At 33.6% G+C, this 20,495-nt stretch overlaps 1 protein-coding gene across 2 annotated transcripts; it reads left to right on the top strand.

The window, feature by feature from the left end:
• Positions 1 to 4,283: 4,283 nt before the first annotated feature.
• On the top strand, positions 4,284 to 19,462 carry LOC123564692 (N-acetylglucosamine-1-phosphotransferase subunits alpha/beta-like). 2 transcript variants are annotated; one of them, XM_045358436.2, is made up of 9 exons: positions 4,287 to 4,879; positions 5,704 to 5,765; positions 8,036 to 8,140; positions 8,469 to 8,640; positions 10,140 to 10,310; positions 11,098 to 11,402; positions 13,947 to 14,081; positions 14,311 to 14,415; positions 15,091 to 19,462. In XM_045358436.2, exons 1-9 carry the CDS (start codon positions 4,709 to 4,711, stop codon positions 15,224 to 15,226), a joined length of 1,362 nt encoding a protein of 453 aa, XP_045214371.2. In that variant the 5' UTR covers positions 4,287 to 4,708; the 3' UTR covers positions 15,227 to 19,462. The 2 variants fall into 2 exon arrangements, with proteins under 2 accessions (XP_045214372.2, XP_045214371.2); XM_045358437.2 differs by lacking the exon at positions 13,947 to 14,081 and having other exon boundaries at positions 4,284 to 4,879.
• The last annotated feature ends 1,033 nt before the right edge of the window (positions 19,463 to 20,495 follow it).

The following is a 20,495-nucleotide window of genomic DNA, read 5'->3' on the forward strand; positions in this document are numbered from 1 at the left end:
CCATTCACCGAGTTAAAACCACCCCGCCTGTCATTATTTGAGGAATTTCCCCGAGCACTATCAGAATTGGTTCTTTTAAACACACGCGAGCCCTTTATCACTAAATCATTCTGATTTAAGACACTTAGAATGGTCCGGAAATTGTCAGACATTCTTCGCTCTGACAATGACACATCATGGTTAATAAAAACTTTGCTATACTGCCGACTTTCTTCCAACCTCTTCTTTTGTTGCATAATCTTGCGTTTGTCATCATGCGATTTGAACTTTGCTATGACCACCTCTGGTTTCCTAGAGTCTCGGTTCTTTTTTCGCTCTGCTTTTTCACATTCTACCCCCGATACCTTCAAACCATCTTTAATCAGAGTATTTACTTTGTTGACAGTGTTTTCAGAAGTAGACTCTGGGAGCTCCCGGATGACAACATTCAAAGAAATGTCTTCCTGGTGTTTAAATTTTGCTGATGCGCTCGACACATCCTTTAATTTGTCATTAATACTGTCTAGCTCAGTTGCTACCTCGGCATGAATATCACGTTTTACATTGTCAATGTTTACCTCAAACTCTTTCCGTATCTTAGCCACTTCTGTAGACACTCTCTTATCAAGCAGTTGTGCTACTTTTGTAGAAATTTTCTGTTCAAGACCATTCTCAAGTAGGTCCATGCGTTCGTTCAACGCTGAAAATTGCATATTAAGGTCTGCAGATAAATCTGCGATTAAGTTCCTGACATCAACAACACCTTGCTCTTGCATTCCAAATTCAGAGCTACCTGTTATTTTTGCCTTTTTCACTTTCGAAACACTATAAGATTCCGAGTCACTAGTTGAAGGCTCTGATCTATTCCTTTTCTTTGGTGATCTAACTCTATTGACCCTTTGTGTTGACATAATAGAGTCCACATATTCAGCTGCATCATTCTGAGCCATTCTATCTTCTAATTTCTGATAATAATCACCCTACTAACTGTTATTGATAATATAACTTCAGAAGTTCAATCACAACAATATGACTGTCTATTCCGAGATTATTTCCACATATAATGCCACATAGAAGGAAAAAACACTGATCGCGGAAACCGGCGACAGACAGGAACAAACCGGTGCAGGATTTAACAACTCTCCGGATCGAAAGTCCGGGTCAACAAAGTCCACCTCAACAGAGCGCAATTACACAATATCCTCTGATTTCTAGTCTATATACACTCTAATAATGTTCATACACACAAATATGCCTTTTATGAGCGCTCCAAAGTCCTGCAAATAATTATTTCTTCTAAATTTTAGCACGTGAATGAAAATGGCGGTCGTTTTCAAACAACTGAGTAGAAAAATAGCGACAGTTTGCATTTGTGATCCAAGGGCCGATAGAAAAGCTATCTCTTTTAATGTTTAATTGACATAATTGGCATAATTGACACTGATATTTAAATGTATATGAAATAAGGTGAGAACAACAACATAAGAAGAAATGCGCATCTCTTTCTTTTTAGAACCGAAATATTAATTGCAATATTTAATTGCAATATTTAATTGCATTTCTTATATTGCTAATTTGTGATATTAACACAAAATGAATTACTCGCGAAGTAAAATTACATTAAATGATTAAATCATTACTTTAACCTTTTGATCACAATACCGTATGTTCACGCGGCATAAATATATCGTCTGTTTATGACGCTACAACAACAACTTCGCGCTGAAGTTAATTTTTCTTCGAAATTAGTGGAAATAAACCGTCTGAGAACGAATCAAATTTTTATTTCACAAAAATGAAATAAATATCATTCAAAAGATAAATTCAATGAGAGTAGGAAATTTCTTGCATCTAAGCTTTCATATCAATGGTTTTATACAAAAAAAAAATGCTTTGAAGAAACGCATGTATGAGATTTTTGCACATTTCATATGGAAAAAAGAAGGGAAAAAATGACGAGATGATGGCATTAAACTTCATGTGAAGAACGAATCAAAAACTAAGATAAAATTTAATTTAAAAAAAAAACCTTGTGATGAATCAAATGTTGAACTTTGGTAATATTTTTGCACCTAAGGTTTCTTACTTTTAGTAATTTTGTTATTAAGTAAAATGTGTACATGCCCTTCTTATTTCTATATAGAAAGTCTGACCGCTATCGATTAGTGGCCGGAGGAATATTCTTCGGTATGTCCCTCAGACACAGAATACTGCATAAATTGCCGTGAAACCTTTGGGTATAGGGTCTGCCCTAGTTGTAAGCCATAGTCAATTTTAATCACGGAACCTATATTTTTTGTAGTCGTAAGAGCAGTGATCATTTGTTCCTGATTAACCTTTAGAGATTTTAGCAAATTAAATTTCATAAAGCGTTATACGTCAAATGAATGCATTCATTAAATGGAGTGATATATTCTTTTTCAGAACGAGTTCTTTCCTGGTTTGTTATATCGTACCGATTTATGTCCATTACATACCATGATATCGGTATTTACACAACACAGATCGATAAACTTTTATGTAAATGCGAACTTTTGTATTTTTTGGATTGTTGGGTTCCAGTTATGCCTACACAATTAAGGTCATATGGCGACTTTCCAGCTTTTTAATGGCAAAAGAAGGCCCAGCTTTCTCATTTAGGCATTTTAAGGCGATGGCGTGTTTGAAGACATTAAAAGCCGCTGCTACTATTTTCTGTGTAAAAACAACAATATATATCAAATTTATATCAGCATTTCCAGCCTTTCACGTCTTGTGAGACTACCCTTGTCTTGAAGATCAGTCTTTAGGCAATCAATAAACAACAAAAATGTGGGGGTGACCATAATGCAATGAAACCATAGTCACCTGACTAAGACACGTAATGAAAACGATAATATTGCGTAGGTAGACATCAGGAAATACCTATTTTCACTTTTATTTTACTGAGCAGCTTCTATGTACACTTAGAAGCATATAACAGCTTAGAACCATCCACAGGCATTCCTCTAATAAAGCTTATATCTGGCATGAAATGGCCATAACCAGGCGGGAAAATTGCACTATATACTTACATTAACTACATTCGAGTGGACAACGAAGGCATATCCGCCGAATTACTACTTTCGTACCTAGAGCCATCGACATTCCGTAAATCTGCTGGAAGTAATCATAAATGAAAGAATTCTACACCCAAAGGGGACCGGTGGTCTAGTGGTTAAGGTGTCGGCCGCTCAACCCAGGATTCGTGGGTTTGAGACCCATTGGGGTCACGGACAAGACTTTTCATATGGTACTGGTGTTTCAGAAAGCGGACACGAGAGTGTTTCAAAATAGCTTCAAGCTTTCATCACAATCGAGCTAAAATAAATTAATATAAACTAAACGGGTTTCTGAACCTACTAGGATGATAGGCAAGTGATTTGAATTAAGCGGCCACAACCATCGGATCAAGGAGACCACCGTGGGAAACAAGAAAAGACTAAGATGTTTTATATCTTCAAAATGTTTGATGGTAATTCTGTTACATTTAACATTACATTGTAGACAACTCAGATTTCTTTGCTTAATTATTTTTGTTTTATTTGTTTCGTACATGAATACCTGAACTATTCATTAACAGGCTAAACTTTTCTCAAAATCGGGTCTTTCTTTTTTCTTAAATTCACAATTCTGTCAACTGACTTCTTTTCTTTTTTTATATTGTTTTCCTTGAGATCAAATTTGATTTTTATTGCGTGCATAGAAAAAAGCAAATTTCGAATCCGCAAAACAAAATCTCACACTCTTACCCTGGTACCCGTCTTTCTGTTATTCCATCTCTCTTCTCTTTACAGCTCATATTCTTCTCTAAAACAATGCTTTTATACTTACTTACGTAGTATTATTGTGTTGTCCATGATAATGCCTTAATTCTTTCTCTATTCTCTCAAAACATCAATGAAGCCGGCTGTTACATGTACATACATTATCTCAAACTATTATCTTTGACTAACTGATCAGTTCGTGAAGATCCTATTATCTTTGACTTACTGATCAGTTCGCGAAGACCCTATTTTTATTTATTTCATAAAATAGTTTGATCGTTACTGAAATATTTTCCAGTACCTACCTTTCAAAATGAATTTTCATATTGTGAGTAAAATATTGATATCTGAAAATATGTGCTCTATAAATGTTCCCTTGGTGGTAAATAAATATATCCAAAAATTAAATAGACAAGCAGACAAAAGCCGATATAGAATTAAGATACGAAATGATAGCCTGCTGTTTCATTTGTTATTTCAATATGTTAATGATTAGACGCTTGTGTACAAATACTGTTAATGATTAACGCTATCACTGCTCAAAACAATATAACAAATGTTGCCAGTGTGAAAAGAAATCCGTAAGTACATTGTATGTAGAATGGACTTATGTACGGATAAACAACAATATATCGTTTTTTTTTACAAACATGCAATGAATATTGTTTTGTTTTTTGGTTTTGTTAACAGTGTATCCTTGTGTGTAATTCGTACCGAAGATGATAGTTCTTTGGGCATTCTTTCGTGTGGAAAGGTATTTAACGAAATACACTATAGGTTAACAAACATGTCATGAGTTAACGAATTTTATAAAAACATATGTGCGAGAATTTCAATCAGCTGAGTTAAACTAATTAAGCGCGAAAATTAAACATTTTTGCTGAAGTTTATTTGTGTTTCAATGACTTGTGAATGTATGTTATACAATAAGAAACATATACACTATGCAATATTTGGAAACGTTCAAACATATGGCAATGTTTTCTATGTCATTATTTTTTCATACGATACTTTTACCAAGAGCTGTAATGCATCGAAATAGACTCACTTCTATTTTAATAGTTTGTTTTTGGATATTCTCAACTTACCTTCATATTTTGGCGGAATTAAATGTGGTAAGTGAAAAAGCTTATATCTATATTTAATTATTTATATATTATATTATATGATTACATTTTTCTTCCACAGCTTATGCTCCTTAGAAATTTAGACTTTGCAAAAACTGCTGTGGGGCCTCAATGACCGAATGGTTAATGTTTGTTGACTTCAAATATATTGCCACCTTCCTTTTTTGGTACAAATTGAAATGCTGATTGTTATCATGTGATGGCTCACGGAAGGTTGGTAGTTCACATAAGGCACCATTGCCTGAAACAGTTTCATGTTGAGAATCCTTGGTCTTTTTCTACTAATTTGGAAAGTCACCAGATAATGTAATTGTGTTGTTGTAAGAAAGTAAATAATGTCACTTTAACTTCTAAAGTTCAGGCTCTATCTTGCACAGAACATCGAGCAAAATTTTCAAAAATACTTTTTTTCTTTTGTGTTGATAGCTATGTGTCTAATATATTTCACCAAGTGAATATAGTTCCAGTAGTGAAAATGATACAAAACATGTATATTTCAGATAAGTACAAACTTGCGCAGTGCAGAGTGCAAATAGCAGTATAAAATACGAAATGATGTAGATTTTAAATAAATTACGCATTTATCCTTTTTGTTACCCGAACGACCTACCATATAGGATAAGAGACTTTGTTTCAAAACAAGCTCGTCTACGGCATCATGTTTAATTCCAAAGGTGTAAATCGGGATTGAATATGATCATTATCGACTTTATGGAAAACCTTTTGGTCCTCTTGTTCATTAAACCTAGGCACATATTACATTGTTTTGTCAGACTGTATGCTTGTTTACATGTTGTATATTTTTATTCTAGATAGAAGAGTATAACACAAGCTTGTACGACGACGGTGTTACATTACGCAACATTATGCAGATGTAAGTCAGTATATGATAGAATTAATTTTATTCTTCTAGAACTAATGCATAATTCTGACACGACCGGATTCAATGTCCTATTAAACAAAGAAGGCTGAAAATTGTGTATTATTATACAATAATTCATTATTCTGACGTCACAATTATTACGTCATGGCGTTAAACGGCATAGCGGCGCTCTGAAAAAGAAACCAACAGAAAACAAGCAAATATGTGATGGATGTCATCAAGGATGTAATTCTACTTATAAAAAAGTCCGTGGTAACGTGTTAGAATCGAAATAATGTATCTCATTAAGTGATCTGTACTCGAATAAAATCATTGTTTGGAGTTCAGATGCTTATCATTATATCACTCGGGGGCGCGTATAATTCCTTCTCATCTGAACTCCAAACAATGCTTTTATTCAACGACAAATCACAAAGTGAGATATATCATTACTTAAATAATATTGCTTACAGTGCAGTAACCATGTATAAGTTTGTCACATTTCAACAGAAACGATTTCTAAGTGGTATCACACCAATCAGATGTTTTTATACACTTCCTTCTCTTGACCTAAATTGATAAGAGTTGACCAAGACATTCTTTCTTCAATATTGACATTGACATATAACAAGTTTCCGGACAATTAAAGTTGGGTCTTCAATCTACAACCATTTTGATCGGTTGACAGTGATATTTACAACGTCTAATCTATGCACAGAAATCACTTGGGCGGTAGGTGCTAGGCTACTGTTTTCACATTTTCCTTCATTTCAGTTTAAATATAAGACAATATTATTCATGTTATACATTATTCTAAAGAATTCCAAGGTAAATGGATTTTTTTTTCATTTTCAGAATATTTTGTTTAGTTTGATTTTATCGCCAAAAAATGAATATGATGGTGTATTTTCGATTGTAAATTTCAGCCATTTTTATCAACAATTATTTTAAATCGATTCTGGATTTATTTTTAAATGGATTATTCAAAACTTTCAGAATATCTTAGCTAGCATAACAGCAACATGCATTTCCGTGCATTCTTTTTTGAGGGGTTGAGGAATTCTAAACAACTTTTTCGAAAATTGTTATTTTGCAAGATTTTAACAATAGGAAAGTACATTTTTGACCATACAAGTGACATTATTAAAGATATTTTTAAAGTTCAGATACATCCTACTACTACTTTTAAAGACCTATAGAATGAAGTATGGTTTATTTTAAGACCAAGCAAAATAAAACTGCAGTTGAAAATACAACAACAACAATAACAACAAACAGTGACAGATTAGATGGACCAAACTGAAAATACCACCATTTTAATTTATCACCTAAACGTTATTAGTGTATTATCAAAAAATCAGATATAAAGCTATCGCCATCAAATGTTTCTGATGTAAATAAATCATGTGTGTTATATACTTTGTCGTGAAATACTGTGAAATATTGATGAAATATAACTCGTATTTTCATTGTGTATTTTTCTTTTCAATGAATTTCTTCTGATTCCCGAAAACGCCCTCAATCATACCGAGTCTGTTCATATGTTACTTGGTTGCCTTCTGTGCTTCCGAAAGATTTTCGCAGATTTTACTGGCACCATTAGAAGATAGAAAATGCATATGTTTAGAGAAATACTCTTTTTCCGTAAAAGTAAAAATACGACTAACGATACGTTCTCTCAAGATACATTATCCTGTGTGTATACGAGTATATGGCTTTATGTTTCTGTCATACGAGGCGAGACGAAAGTGAAAAATCACAGGATTTTTTTTCCAAAATGTTTGAAAAAACGATATTTTACAAGTTGCGTAGCAACGAATTACATATATTCACACAAAATGAAATGAAAATAAAAACTATATAAATGATACATTTTTAGTGTTTTTTTTTTATCTTTTATATGCTGAATGCTTTATACAAGTCTTTATTGAAAAGAACAAGATTTCATCTTTCGCGCTGCCGATAAATGACATACATGCAAATAAATACCGACAACCTATAGACTGTAGCAGTTTTGTAGGTCGCAGCCGCTGGGTTTAACTTCAGCCCACACAATTATAAGTCATATGGCAACTTTCAAGCTTTGTAAGGCTAAGGAAGGCCCCTGGTACCCCTTATGCCCCTTGTGCATTATTTCTGGCACGGGCAGGCACTTGGTATAATCATTTACCATTCGTAAGCCAGCTGGACAAAAAAACTCAACTCGAACCCATAGCGGCACTCAGCTATGTAGGCCTTCTGAAGCCATATACTTTCAGTAATAGTTTCCTATTCATTTTAAGTTCTCATGGCGAAGATATTGATATCGTTTACACATGGGTTAACGGATCAGAACTGCAATTTATCAGAGACTTGGATGATTACACCACAAGTATAAGCAAACCCAGGTACCATTTCAGTCTTAGACTACAAACTATTGAAATTAGATATAAAGTACTAGAATGAATTCAGTTAGTAATTAATGAATATGTAATTTTAATAGTAGTTTATTGAAAAGAGTCATACTTGAGAAAAATTACCCTTATTTAAATGTTTTATCTTTTTCATCATTTACTTGATTTAGTTTTAACAAATCATGTATTTTGTTATGTTAATATTTGGCAATGTCACAAATTGTTTTTAGAATATTTTATAATCCATAGCATATTAACAGCAAAATATATTTTACCTGACTTCTTTCTGATATATCTTACATTTGTGTATACAACTCTACAGAGCAGATGTGTTGGCGTTAAACAGATACTTTGACTATGGCACTCTGAGATATTCATTGAGGTCTGTGGAAAAATACGCAAACTGGATAAGACATATCTTTCTCGTAACAAATGGACAGATTCCAGACTGGCTCAATCTCGACAATCCTCGAATCACTATTGTAACACACAAGGTACCAAATTGCTAATTTTCTACTCACTCGCGACATTCCTCGTACCAGAATTGTAACACACTGTTTCTTTTTGCCTTTTTGCGAAATCTTTGTTTCTCATTTGTAATACACAAGATATATTTCTTCTTTTTTGCTCACTAGCGACAATCCTCATATCTTATCTTTAAAAACATTAAGTATCTATAACACAAGTTACATTAATTGGCCATATTTTGCTTTAATCTCTTTTAAGGTGCTATTTCTAGAGATATTGTTAATAACCACCGCATTTTAAATCATATAAACATTTAGAAAGACTTGATTTTTACCAAAAAAATAATTGAGATATATGTTTGAAGAGCTTTGTTATATTTCGAACCACTCTGAAGGTAAAAAACTTTATCATATACATACTAATGAAATACTGCAAAATATTGATGAAATATAATTCCTATTTTCATAGTGTTTAGTTTTCACTGCTGTGAAACATACTTCACTATATTTTCACTGCTGTGAAACATATTTTCTATATTTTCACCAGTTTCCGGAACTATTTTTGTTTTCTTGTCAGTGACCCTGGAATCATTTGAAATGAAAAAATGTATATGGATAGTGAAGCAAACTATTTCAAGTCAAAATATAGAATTTACAATGATCGCAACCCGTCTGTTGTACATTCTAACCGGTGTATGTACGAGTGCACGACATTTAACATTCCGCAAAGGGACATTACTCGGGAGACGGTTCGAAAACCGCCAGAAAATAAAACCACAACAATATGTCGAAGTTAACAAGATTTCAAGATTTATTTAGACCATGGGTTATTACAACCATGTGATCAGAACAATAACAGCGTACCAAAAAAAGTAACTAAACATGTTTATAAACAAAATAGACATAAATTTTATGCTGTTTCATATAATAGGAATTACTAAGGCACAAAGGTTGTGTTATTTTAAAGGGGAATGACTATTTGACTTTAGATAATAGAGTCTTACAAAATAACATCAATTTAACAAGTTCTGGGAACTGTGAGTTGTACGTAACTCGTACAACTACACTTTCATATCTAAATAATGTAAAGGTAAAGTTTTTCCTTCATTTAAAAATAAGACGAAATTTCGACTGTGCGGAAAATGTATTGTTGTTTTTTCGCTCGTTCCAAATGTAAACAAACGACGTTTTCAATCATTTGTATAATAAATAGAAAATTCAAGTTTTTTTTTGCATGAATATGGTTTTTATTTTTATCGGATGGTATAAAAATAAAATATTTCACGAGTGGCGTAGCCATAAGTGAAATATGATTTTTTTTTTCATACGACGGGATGTATCTTGTCTATATGACAGAGTTTCAATTTATATATTATTATAAAGATTTTTTTCAAACACATTTCAAGCTGCATATATTTAAACTTCATATACAATACACCTTCGCGTATGTTATATAGTATATAAATCATTCGCTAAATGCGAATTACAGTGTATGTATTACATTATAATCATCATATTTATTCTAGGAAATATTTCCTGACAAAAGTCATCTTCCGACGTTCTCGTCCCCAGCCATTGAGTGTCATATACACAATATCAAAGGGCTTTCAAACAATTTTATATACATGAATGATGACATCATTTTAACATCCCGACTCGAACTGTCCGACTTTTTCACAGCAGATGGCAGATATAAGGTAACGAGAGAATGTTTTCATGATTTTAACATATTTGTTTAGTTATGTTGACAATAATCGAGAACCATTATTTGACAAAGAAACACTAAATATTGAGAATTGAAAACAGAATAAGTGTATACTTAGCTGATGGTTTTATTAGAAATATACAGAAGAACGCCATGTCAGATAATTACTTTATTGTTTCTTTTTACAACAGTAAGGAAAAGCGTGTTAATCAGTTAATATTCTAATTATTAAACGTACTTAACTACCTTTTTTAATCCAAACATCTCTTAATTATACGAATTTCTTTGAACAGCCTCTCTATCAGGGGTAGGACGTAAATGGTGGTTTAAGTGAGGAATTTGAATTAATAATTCTAAAGCCTTAGTTATCATAAATTTGGTCGAACTTTTACTGTTTTTTTTACACACAAAAAAAGCGTTGGAAAAGTGGACTTAAACAGGACTTCAACTATTTATCTCCGTATAAAGAGTTCAATAACTTTTTTACGGTGCCAGGTACAGACTCGGGGTAAATTATCGGGAGGAGATAAATAGCGTGGCCACAAAATGCCATGTTTCCAAAGTAAAAGAAAAACTCACATACTTGGCAAAATATCTGCGTGATGGTTTGTCAACAAAATCCGCCATATTTACCCGATAGACACAATTTTCTCACTTAAACCACAGAAAGACACCATGTAAGTCCCACCCCTGTCTATATTTCTTGTCAAAATACATTTTGTATGCATCCAGCAAAGGTGGAATCGGTGGTAATTTTTAAACTTTCTTTACATTTAAAGCTACGATTTATGCACGAGAAACTGGAACGGTGCAACAAATTATGCGCATCAAATAATGTGAGTAACGGTGTATGTGAGCCGGAATGCAATACTGCCAGCTGTGAATGGGATGGCGACGACTGTATAGGACAAAAAGTATTAACATATACTGAAAATGACAGGTTTTTCATGTTTGACAGCTGGACGGGCTCAATGATGCACTCCCATTTTCTCTTCAATAAAGCCTTCGGTCCTGCGAATAGGTACATACCTGAACATGGACCACATATGTTTCATAAAGATATTCTCCGTCTTTTACAGAACAGGTAATATTCATATTGGATATTATGTTTATTTAACCGGATACAACTGAATCTAAAAGGAATCATATGGAAAAATTAGACCCATCGAGTTTTCACACGAGTGAAAATATTTTATATAGCGCAAAGAAGGAGCCCTTTACTTTATTTAAATTCATGGAAAAAGTATTATAGGTATTTTAGCTTTGCAAACAATGTGATAATATTCAATGCATTGTCTTTCTTATGAATATTTTATTTTAAAAATGAATTTAAAAGAAAATGGTCTTTTTGCGTATACTTTATGTCTGTCTATCTACAATTAGAAATATAGTAAAATATGGATAATTTGCTGACATTTCTTCTGTTTAACAAAGAATAAATAGATTCTTATGTGTGCTTAAAGACCTTTGCAAACGACTTAGTAATCTATATTCATTTAGCTATTGTTTCATACTAATTTTAAATTTCTAGGTGAAGAAGAAAATGGTCTTTTTTTAAGCATTTTGCAGATAAGTATAGGTTTTTTTTCCTTATCGGAAAGACTCGAACATTCTCGTATGTTTCCGTCAATTCTTACGGAATTTAAGCTCCTTAACGGTAAAGACTGATATCTTCTCATCCGCTAAACAGCACACATGTACGGATTCATAAATTAGTGGACGCTCCATAATATGATTTGGTTACAGCCAATAGTCAATTTTAAACAGCTTGAGGATCGAAGTTCAAAATTTAAAGTTAGAAGTAGAAAATCAAAATTCAAATTTTTAAAGGATTTCGAGACAGAATTGAAATAAGATTCAACAGGATGACCGAAATTCAAATATTCTGAGGGGAGCGGTCGTCCAGTGAATAATGTGTTCTCATATGACACCAGTACTGGGTTTTCCCGGAAGCAGACTGTTTAAAAGATAGTTTCACATTCAATACCAGTTTTAAATTCGATTGCTTTGAAAATTCGAGCATGCTTGAAATATAATACCGAGAATAATCTATTTAGATTTTTAACAAGGAGCTGTGTTCAATAAACGTTTGATGCCCCGGTGGCCTCCTTGTCGATACAAAGCAACCTAAGTCCAAAACGAGGTCAAATTCAAGGTCAAGGTGAAACTGAGGTCAGGTGATGTCTGAAGATGAGGAATGGTCACAGGTTACATCTGCATTAGTATGAAGTCATTCTAGTAAGGGGTATTGATGCTAGACGAAACGGTCCCATTTGGTTAACCTCGTACGGATGGACGGACGGACGGACGGACGGACGGACGAACGAACAGGCGGACAGGACTATCACTATATGCCTCCCGCATCAGCAGATGCCGGGGGCTAAAAACTTGAATTTCGATATATTCGATCTTGCACGATTTTTATTATACCCCCGGCACCTACTGATGCGGGAGGCATATAGTGATTGTCCTGTCCGTCCGTTCGTCCGTCCGTACGAGGTTAACCAAATGGGACCGTTTCGTCTAGCATCAATACCCCTTACTAGAATGACGTTATACTAATGCAGATGTAACCTGTGACCATTTCTCATCTTCACGCATCACCTGACCTCGGTTTGACCTTGACCTCATTTTGGACTTAGGTTGCTTTGTATCGACAAGGATGCCACCGGGGGCATCAAGCGTTTATTGAACGCAGTTTCTTGTAATCTTTGAATCTTGAGCAGATCGCAGTTTCAGTATTATACTGAAATTCAGCTTTTCAAAATTTGAAGTACGATTTTCGAGATGGCTCGACACTGATTGCTTGCTCGATATTTGACTTTTCATTTCAATATCAATCTTGGAACAGGCCGTTCATTCAATACGAGATCGAAATTTGGCTTTCTGGAATATTATAAATTTCGATCATTGAGCTTGCCCGAAATTATTTCATAATCATGAACATCAAAGAAAGTATTATAAAAGCGAGTTTCCATCTGATTGTAAGAAAGTAGAAATTATTTTTGGAAAGTCATTGTTTGGTTTTATAATAATTTGTTTGTTAAGAATACCGTTATAAATGGTATTCTGATTAAACCACCGATAGCCATTTAGGTTTCTATTTTCTAATCTATCTTTGCAATCACTGTAAATTAGACTTAACAATATCCCTAAATCCATATGATCAAAAGTATTAATGTAACGGCACATTGGCGAAAAAGGGTTAGACATCGGCCTGAAATACGGAGTAGGCCGAAAACTAGCGAACAGTCTTGACAGCCAATTTACCTGGCCAAAACGTATTATCGGCTTTTGTGGTGATTTTCACGATGGGTCTAATTTTCCCATATGTAGAATCTGATTTCGGGATGTGTTGCGTGTTTCTTTTTGCTGTTGTTTTTTTTTTTTCATGAAAAATAGCGTGCCTTGTTTACAGTAGTTTTAAAGCTCATTCAAGATGGCCATACAGTAATTAACGAACTATAACACTCTTATAACGCAGTAATAGACATTCAGTAAAAGGGACAATTTAAAGCAATTGTTCAGTTAAAACAGTTATGTCTAATTCCTCGACGGCTAATAAAAAAAAACTATTTTTTCCATGTACCATTATGTATTCTGTCCACAAAGCTGGATTTCTTTGCAGCTTTCCATTTGAATGGAACAAAACATCTTCAGTCAAAATTCGACACCACCTGACGTTTCAATACCAGTTTGCATACAACAATTTCCTTTTAACATTAGAAGAAAATGGAATGGCAAATATAAAAACAAATGTGACGTAAGTACATATAGTAAGTGTTCTTGCACAGAACTAGCTGTATTATCGTTTGTTGCCTCTTAACAATTTCCAGTCAGAAATAATGAATATTCGGCCAAAATAGTCAGCTGCTGGATTGGATGTAAAAGAATAAGTGTCCGAAAACAAGAGGTGTTTCTCAACAACTTGTTTATGTCTCCGAATTTAGCAAGATATAGATCATAATTTTTCTTCTTCTGTGAACCTTCAGTTTTGTGAAAGAGTGCTGCAACAAAGACATACTTGAACTTGATAACAGAGATTTCACAGCTAGAAGAAAACAACTAGATGAAGCAAAGAAGAGGCTCGTACTCATGTAAGTATAAATTGACTAACTAACAGCAGTAACACCAACGGCAACAAAGAACATATATGCATATATCGCGGACACCTCGTCTTCTATGCAAAAGTACAAGGTCAACGATCTCTCAGCGTCAGACAAGTTCATAGAACAAAAACTTCCCGATACCGAACCTTATAAAAGTATATATATATATATATATATATATATATATATATATATATATATATATATATATATATATATATATATATATATATATATATATATATAGTTGTGAAAATGAATGGTATTTATACAAAAATACAATGGCCAAATGGCACAACTAGTCAACAAGGAAACATCAAACAAATGCAAGAACGCAATAGGGCTTCGCCTTTGGACGTTCAGTGGCAAAAATGCCCTATAGGGGAGAATAATCCGTTTAATGAGTCATATCAAACCCCTCTCTTATTTCTATTTTCCAAACATTTCCCCGTCTGTGGAATCACAGTATGTCAAACACAAAATGCACGTCCATTGATCACCCCTAATTGTTTAAATTGTGTGGGTAGGTGTGGGGGGGGGGGGGGGGGGGGGGGGGGGGGCTTAACTTGAAAAACAAAAGATAATAAACTTCATGAGTAAATGTCTTAAATGTTTTTAAATCTTCATGTTATGTAACGTATATAAATTATCATATTTATTCAGACAACCAAGGTTTTTGGTAGTAACAACACGATTTTTGCGGATGATGTATCCCGTCGAGAGAGAAATGTTAGTGAAAGACATTTCAGGCTTCCTTCATGAATTGCTACCCACACCATCTCTTTATGAAATCTCCTGAAGTTGAAATGTGTGTGCTGATGAACCAAGGACATCATACGAAACGGCGTGTTATGAAAGGTTAAACCAGGCACGAGTCTTTACTTCAGTCTCCAAAATTAATATCTAGATGATAGTTCGTAAGCGAGAGGTATTATACTTACTGGTGACAATCAGAATTTTGTAAGATTACTCATTCGGCTATTCACATGATTTGGAGATGGACAGCCACCTCGTTGCAATTTTATGGAAACTGATTAAACAATGCATGTTTTACATTTTATATCACTTTTATAACCATCATCATACTAGTATATGAAAGGTGATACTCAAATCTTATTGCAAAAACACTCCGAGAGAAAGAAGAACAAACATCCTTCACAATTCAGGCTATACATTATAAGAAATAGTTGTCTCAATATGATCAGTGATACAAATTCAAATATTTTACTGTTTGTTGAAGAGGTACTACAGAGTAAACAAACATATAATAATGTGTGTAAACACAAACAACAGCACAAAAAGTGATATGATAAACATAAATGTAAAGCTATGCAGTACAGGGTGATCCACATTTACTGATAATATTTCGTACATATGTATTGCACATGAATATTTTCACCAACATTATCATGTTTCATTTATTGTATAGTTTTATCTGTAATATAACATGTATTCTAACATGGCTCGATTAGATTTCCAGTTGAACAAAGAAGGAAATCAAGCTCTGTATATTCTGCGATAAACAACGGTTGACAGGCGGACCGGTAAGAGAGCATTATGACGTCAAATTGTCACATGACGTCTGATAAATTACTACTCACGTAAATAAGGTCCGGCATAATATTTATTAAAATATGTCAATGAGCATGTCGGAATGAAAACAATCAAGGCCTTCTTGTGTTTTATCGTCTAATTCACCACGGTTCATCGTTAAGATGCTTCAGTATTTAACCACTCGGGCTAACGCCCTCGTTGTTCAATTCCTACGCAACTGAACTCTGAATCATGGTACATTAGACGATAAACCACTCGAAGGCCTTGATTATTTATTAAATATATTGGATGCATTATGATATTTAATACAATTTCGTATGTCACTGATGTTGACGTCATAGGCATACAAAATTGTATCATGGATCACCAGGTATACTAAGTATGGCCAATAATTTTATATATTTGATCTGAGATCTTTCGTAAGTAATTGCTAGAAAATACAATGACTGCCACAATATCATTCCAAGATCTATTGAGTCTAGAACTGAATACATATCTTAAACTTGACTGTATAACTTATTGCGTATTGTTACCGAGTGATATTTATCACAACCATAATATTTCAGCATTTTATTGTATACTTTCTTTTCTGATAACTTTAAATATGAAATAGATATACGCAAATGGAAGGTTATTTTAGCATTTTTTAAAGTTATACATGACTTTAAGAAAGAAGTTTTAACATAGTCCATGATCATGCTGTTTTCAGATGATACAGTTGTACTTGGCAATTCACAAAGATAAATAGACAAAAGTCTAGATTTACTATATAGTTGTTGTACTGAGTAGTAGTGCTTGGTGCTACATGTAGTGGTTTCAGAGAAAGTAGTGCTTAGTGCTACAGTGCTACAGGTAGTGGTTTCAGAGAAAGTAGTGCTTGGTGCTACAGGTAGTGGTTTCAGAGAAAGTAGTGCTTAGTGCTAAAGGTAGTGGTTTCAGAGAAAGAAACCGCTTCTTGATAAACTTTAGCCGTGGGGATATTTTGTTTAGCTGAGAAAATTTAATTTGTCTACGAATTTATGTTTGAGAACAGTATTTAACAATACGGGTACTAAGAATAATTGTTCATTCGTTTTATTTGATGCAGCCAAGATATGAGGGTACTGGAAGCTAATAGTAATTGTAATGATGTTTTTGAAAGTTTGTGTGAAAAATTTAAACACGAGTGTTTCAGCCGTTTACGGCTTACTCGCACGTTCAACAATATATATTCAGCTAAATACGTAAAAATGAATATTATTTTCGTTTACTGGAATTCATTATCACGATTTTTCAAGACGTGTATAAAGAGTGCCTTGATAACGATGGCAAAAATAGCTGGTTAACAATGTTTAAATTTTTCTAATTTGAAAATAATCCATAAAGTGTTAATAGTGATATATATTATTTAGAGTTGTGCAAAGATTATGCGACATTTTATTTCGTGGAGCGTGCGTTGTATGAGTACAAATGCTTTACTTATACAGGTTTACAGTGTATGATTCAGTGTTTTTTCCTCAGAAGATGTTCAGACCTTGTTAGGGACAATTCTGTCGAAAATTGCATGCGCATATATCATTAAAGTTTAACAGATGCTTTGATTTGGACCATAATAAAACAATGTTAATCATTTAAATTTGAATGACAGTTTATCATGTTCATATGGACTTACGACGTTTTAGAATGTAGAGTGAATACACGCTTTCCATGAAACAAGATCTGTAGAATCCCGTGGGACTGGATGGTGAACGAGCCCATAGTGCGAGGGATTCTGCTGTTGTTACACGGAACAAATGCGTGCTATCGCTATTCTCGCATAAAACATAACAAGTCTAGAATATCCAAAAATAAGACTATCAAAGCAGACTGCTGCACGTGGTTATGGACACATGTTTTATTTATGCATTTTGAAAAGGACTGGAACAGCATATTAAAACACGTTCACTAACAGCGCGCGCTCATGATATCTTTGGTCTCCATTATCGGCAAAAAAAAAAAGGTTATATGCAGACAAGTGTGTTTTCGTAAACATTCGTGTTTTTATGTGTTTTACATGTCTCTGTATTTAAAGATTGTGTGTTTTGTTTTATTCATATCCTTGGTTGTGCAATAGATGTCAGTGTTAGTGTTTGCGGAAATAGCACAGTACATAATGCAGCTGTAGCAGTGGTAACGAGAATAATTATTGTTCCTTTCCTTTAATGAAATATTTGATCACAAAAACCGAATCTTACTCAGAAACTGGCATTTCGCCTTAACATTAACAGACATATCTTGTCTTTGAGTAGTCATTTATATCTTTTGTTCATATAGTCCATGACAAAGTTTGAATATTTCCTTTTCCTCATGTATACTGAATACAACACAATAATTAAAAGAATTTCCGGAGTTGTAGATAATTCGTGAATTATCAAAATTTCTTTCATTGCTTTAAAACTTTAAACTGTATTCAAATGTATTGACTGAGTACGAAATACAGTTCAACATTAGGTCAAAATGAAAACAAATTTCATAGACTTTTTTACGTTCTACGTTCCGGAATAATTGTTTCGAAAAACTTCTGCAGATAATATGAACAAATCTTAATTTGTAGAATTTTCTGTCATATTTTCTGCATTGTTCATGATATATGCTAGTTGTTTCATAAGTTGATACCATATTTGTTTGTTTCAACTTCCTGTTTTTGTTGTTGTTGTTGTTTGTTATATATTTGAAACTCTTATAGCTGTCATAAAAGAAAAAAAAACTTTTTTCATATCATCGCAGTTAAATCATACATTGTGTTACATTATGGAATATATTATACGTGTGCATTCTGAATGAATTTTCAAATGCTTGATGTAAAATTAATGTAGTTATATTGTTACTTATTTAGTGATAAAATGTTGTCTACATAAACTAGAATATTTATTATAGCATTCATTTTTTAAAATGCCTTTTTAGTCGTGACTACGCATAGCCACGATCGCTTCTTTGAAACGCAGTTGTCATTTTTTTTTCAATTTTAAAATACTTATTTCGCCGAAGTGATCAACAACATGAAAACATGAAAATTATCCACCCGGGATCTGAAACATTCATTTGTTGGGTCTTGTTGGCGTGCGGATATTTGGCCATATCTTTTGTGGTTGAAAATGATAGAGAGTTATTTACCTTCAATCAATCTATATATATAGTATACGGGTGCTGGATTTATTTTTGGGTCCTTCTATAAAATTAATGGTTTTCTATGATATATAGCATCATTATTGACCAAACAAATGCGCCGAATGCCTATGGTCACTTCGAATGAACTACCGTTGTTAGGAATGAATTCAATGTTGTGTACGTGTGCAGGTCGTGAGTGCGTCCACGTGCGGTGAGTTGCGGTTTGTGGAGGCTGCATTTGTTTGGAACGTGGCTTTCCCTGTTGGATATTGATCTTTGTTTTTTATCTATCTACAATAAAATACATATTCGGATGAATGGAAGAAGAAAATTAATAAAGTCCTATTTTCATTTTTCTGCTGTTTTGTTATTTCTTTGTGGAGCAGGCTAATACTCCAAAGTGTCTATAAGATAGTAATAGACGCTAACTAATGGAGGTACAGTATCAAATTGACACGGCAATATATCATGAGGCCAAATTCCTTATGTAACCACAAGGCTACACATATATGTATACCTTGACAATGTAACTAAAATACAAACTTGAATAAAACACTAATTATTTTAGATGTATGTGTTTTACAACTGCGTCAGATGTAGTATTTTGTGTGTTTTTGCTATGTATTTTAGACAATTTTGAGCGGAAATTAAACGGTAGTAAATTATTTAGAGAAAAATGGAAATTAAATATCATAAGGCAGTTTTAATATTCCACAAACCATGTATTTCATATGGCAAAACATTCACTTTTACAACAGATGGATTATAAAAGTCTTAAAATGGTCAGAGATCACTGTTTTGTAATTTAAGAACTGGAAAGAACAAATTAAGAAATGCACTGGGAAAATTAAGACAACAAATCGACGATTTTTTATATAAAAGTTACAACCCATGGAATTTCACAAGGTAAAATATGTTGATAAAAACGGATGTGAAGAAAATAGTCCCTGCATGTGTGTCTCAAATGTCTCAAAATCAGTCAGAACAATTTGAGGACTGTTAGTAAAACACCTGTGATATAACATGGATAGATTGCTTTTCTCTAGCTTTGAAATATAACAAAACAATAAACTAACAGCCAGGGGAAAAGTGGAATAGTGGTGTTAAGTGTCAATGATATTTGTCTTACTTTTCGCCTACTGTGCTCGGTCAGCTGTTGAGGTGCCTCTTTGGACACCTTTAGAAATTCACATGACTGTCACATATGTTTCGACATGTGTGTATACATCTCAACCTAACAGTATGATATAGATGTAAGGCATGTTCAACAGCTGGACTAGACTAGTTTCTGGATTGGGAATAAACTGGTTCAATGAGCCTGTTGTCTCATTTATGGTGCTTATGTCCATTTTCTAGTGTTATTGTACACAAACTGTGACACTGTACAC

Source organism: Mercenaria mercenaria, chromosome 2 (assembly GCF_021730395.1).
Source record: "Mercenaria mercenaria strain notata chromosome 2, MADL_Memer_1, whole genome shotgun sequence".
In the NCBI taxonomy this organism is placed as follows: domain Eukaryota; kingdom Metazoa; phylum Mollusca; class Bivalvia; order Venerida; family Veneridae; genus Mercenaria; species Mercenaria mercenaria.

What these genes read in the sequence shown, in the direction of transcription:
- LOC123564692 (XM_045358436.2), top strand. Translation starts at nt 4,709, where the DNA reads ATGCAATATTTGGAAACGTTCAAACATATGGCAATGTTTTCTATGTCA. An exon ending in CTCCGTCTTTTACAGAACAG is followed by an intron (nt 11,403 to 13,946) that starts GTAATATTCATA and finishes ATTTCTTTGCAG; the next exon opens with CTTTCCATTTGAATGGAACA. An exon ending in AAGAAGAGGCTCGTACTCAT is followed by an intron (nt 14,416 to 15,090) that starts GTAAGTATAAAT and finishes ATATTTATTCAG; the next exon opens with ACAACCAAGGTTTTTGGTAG.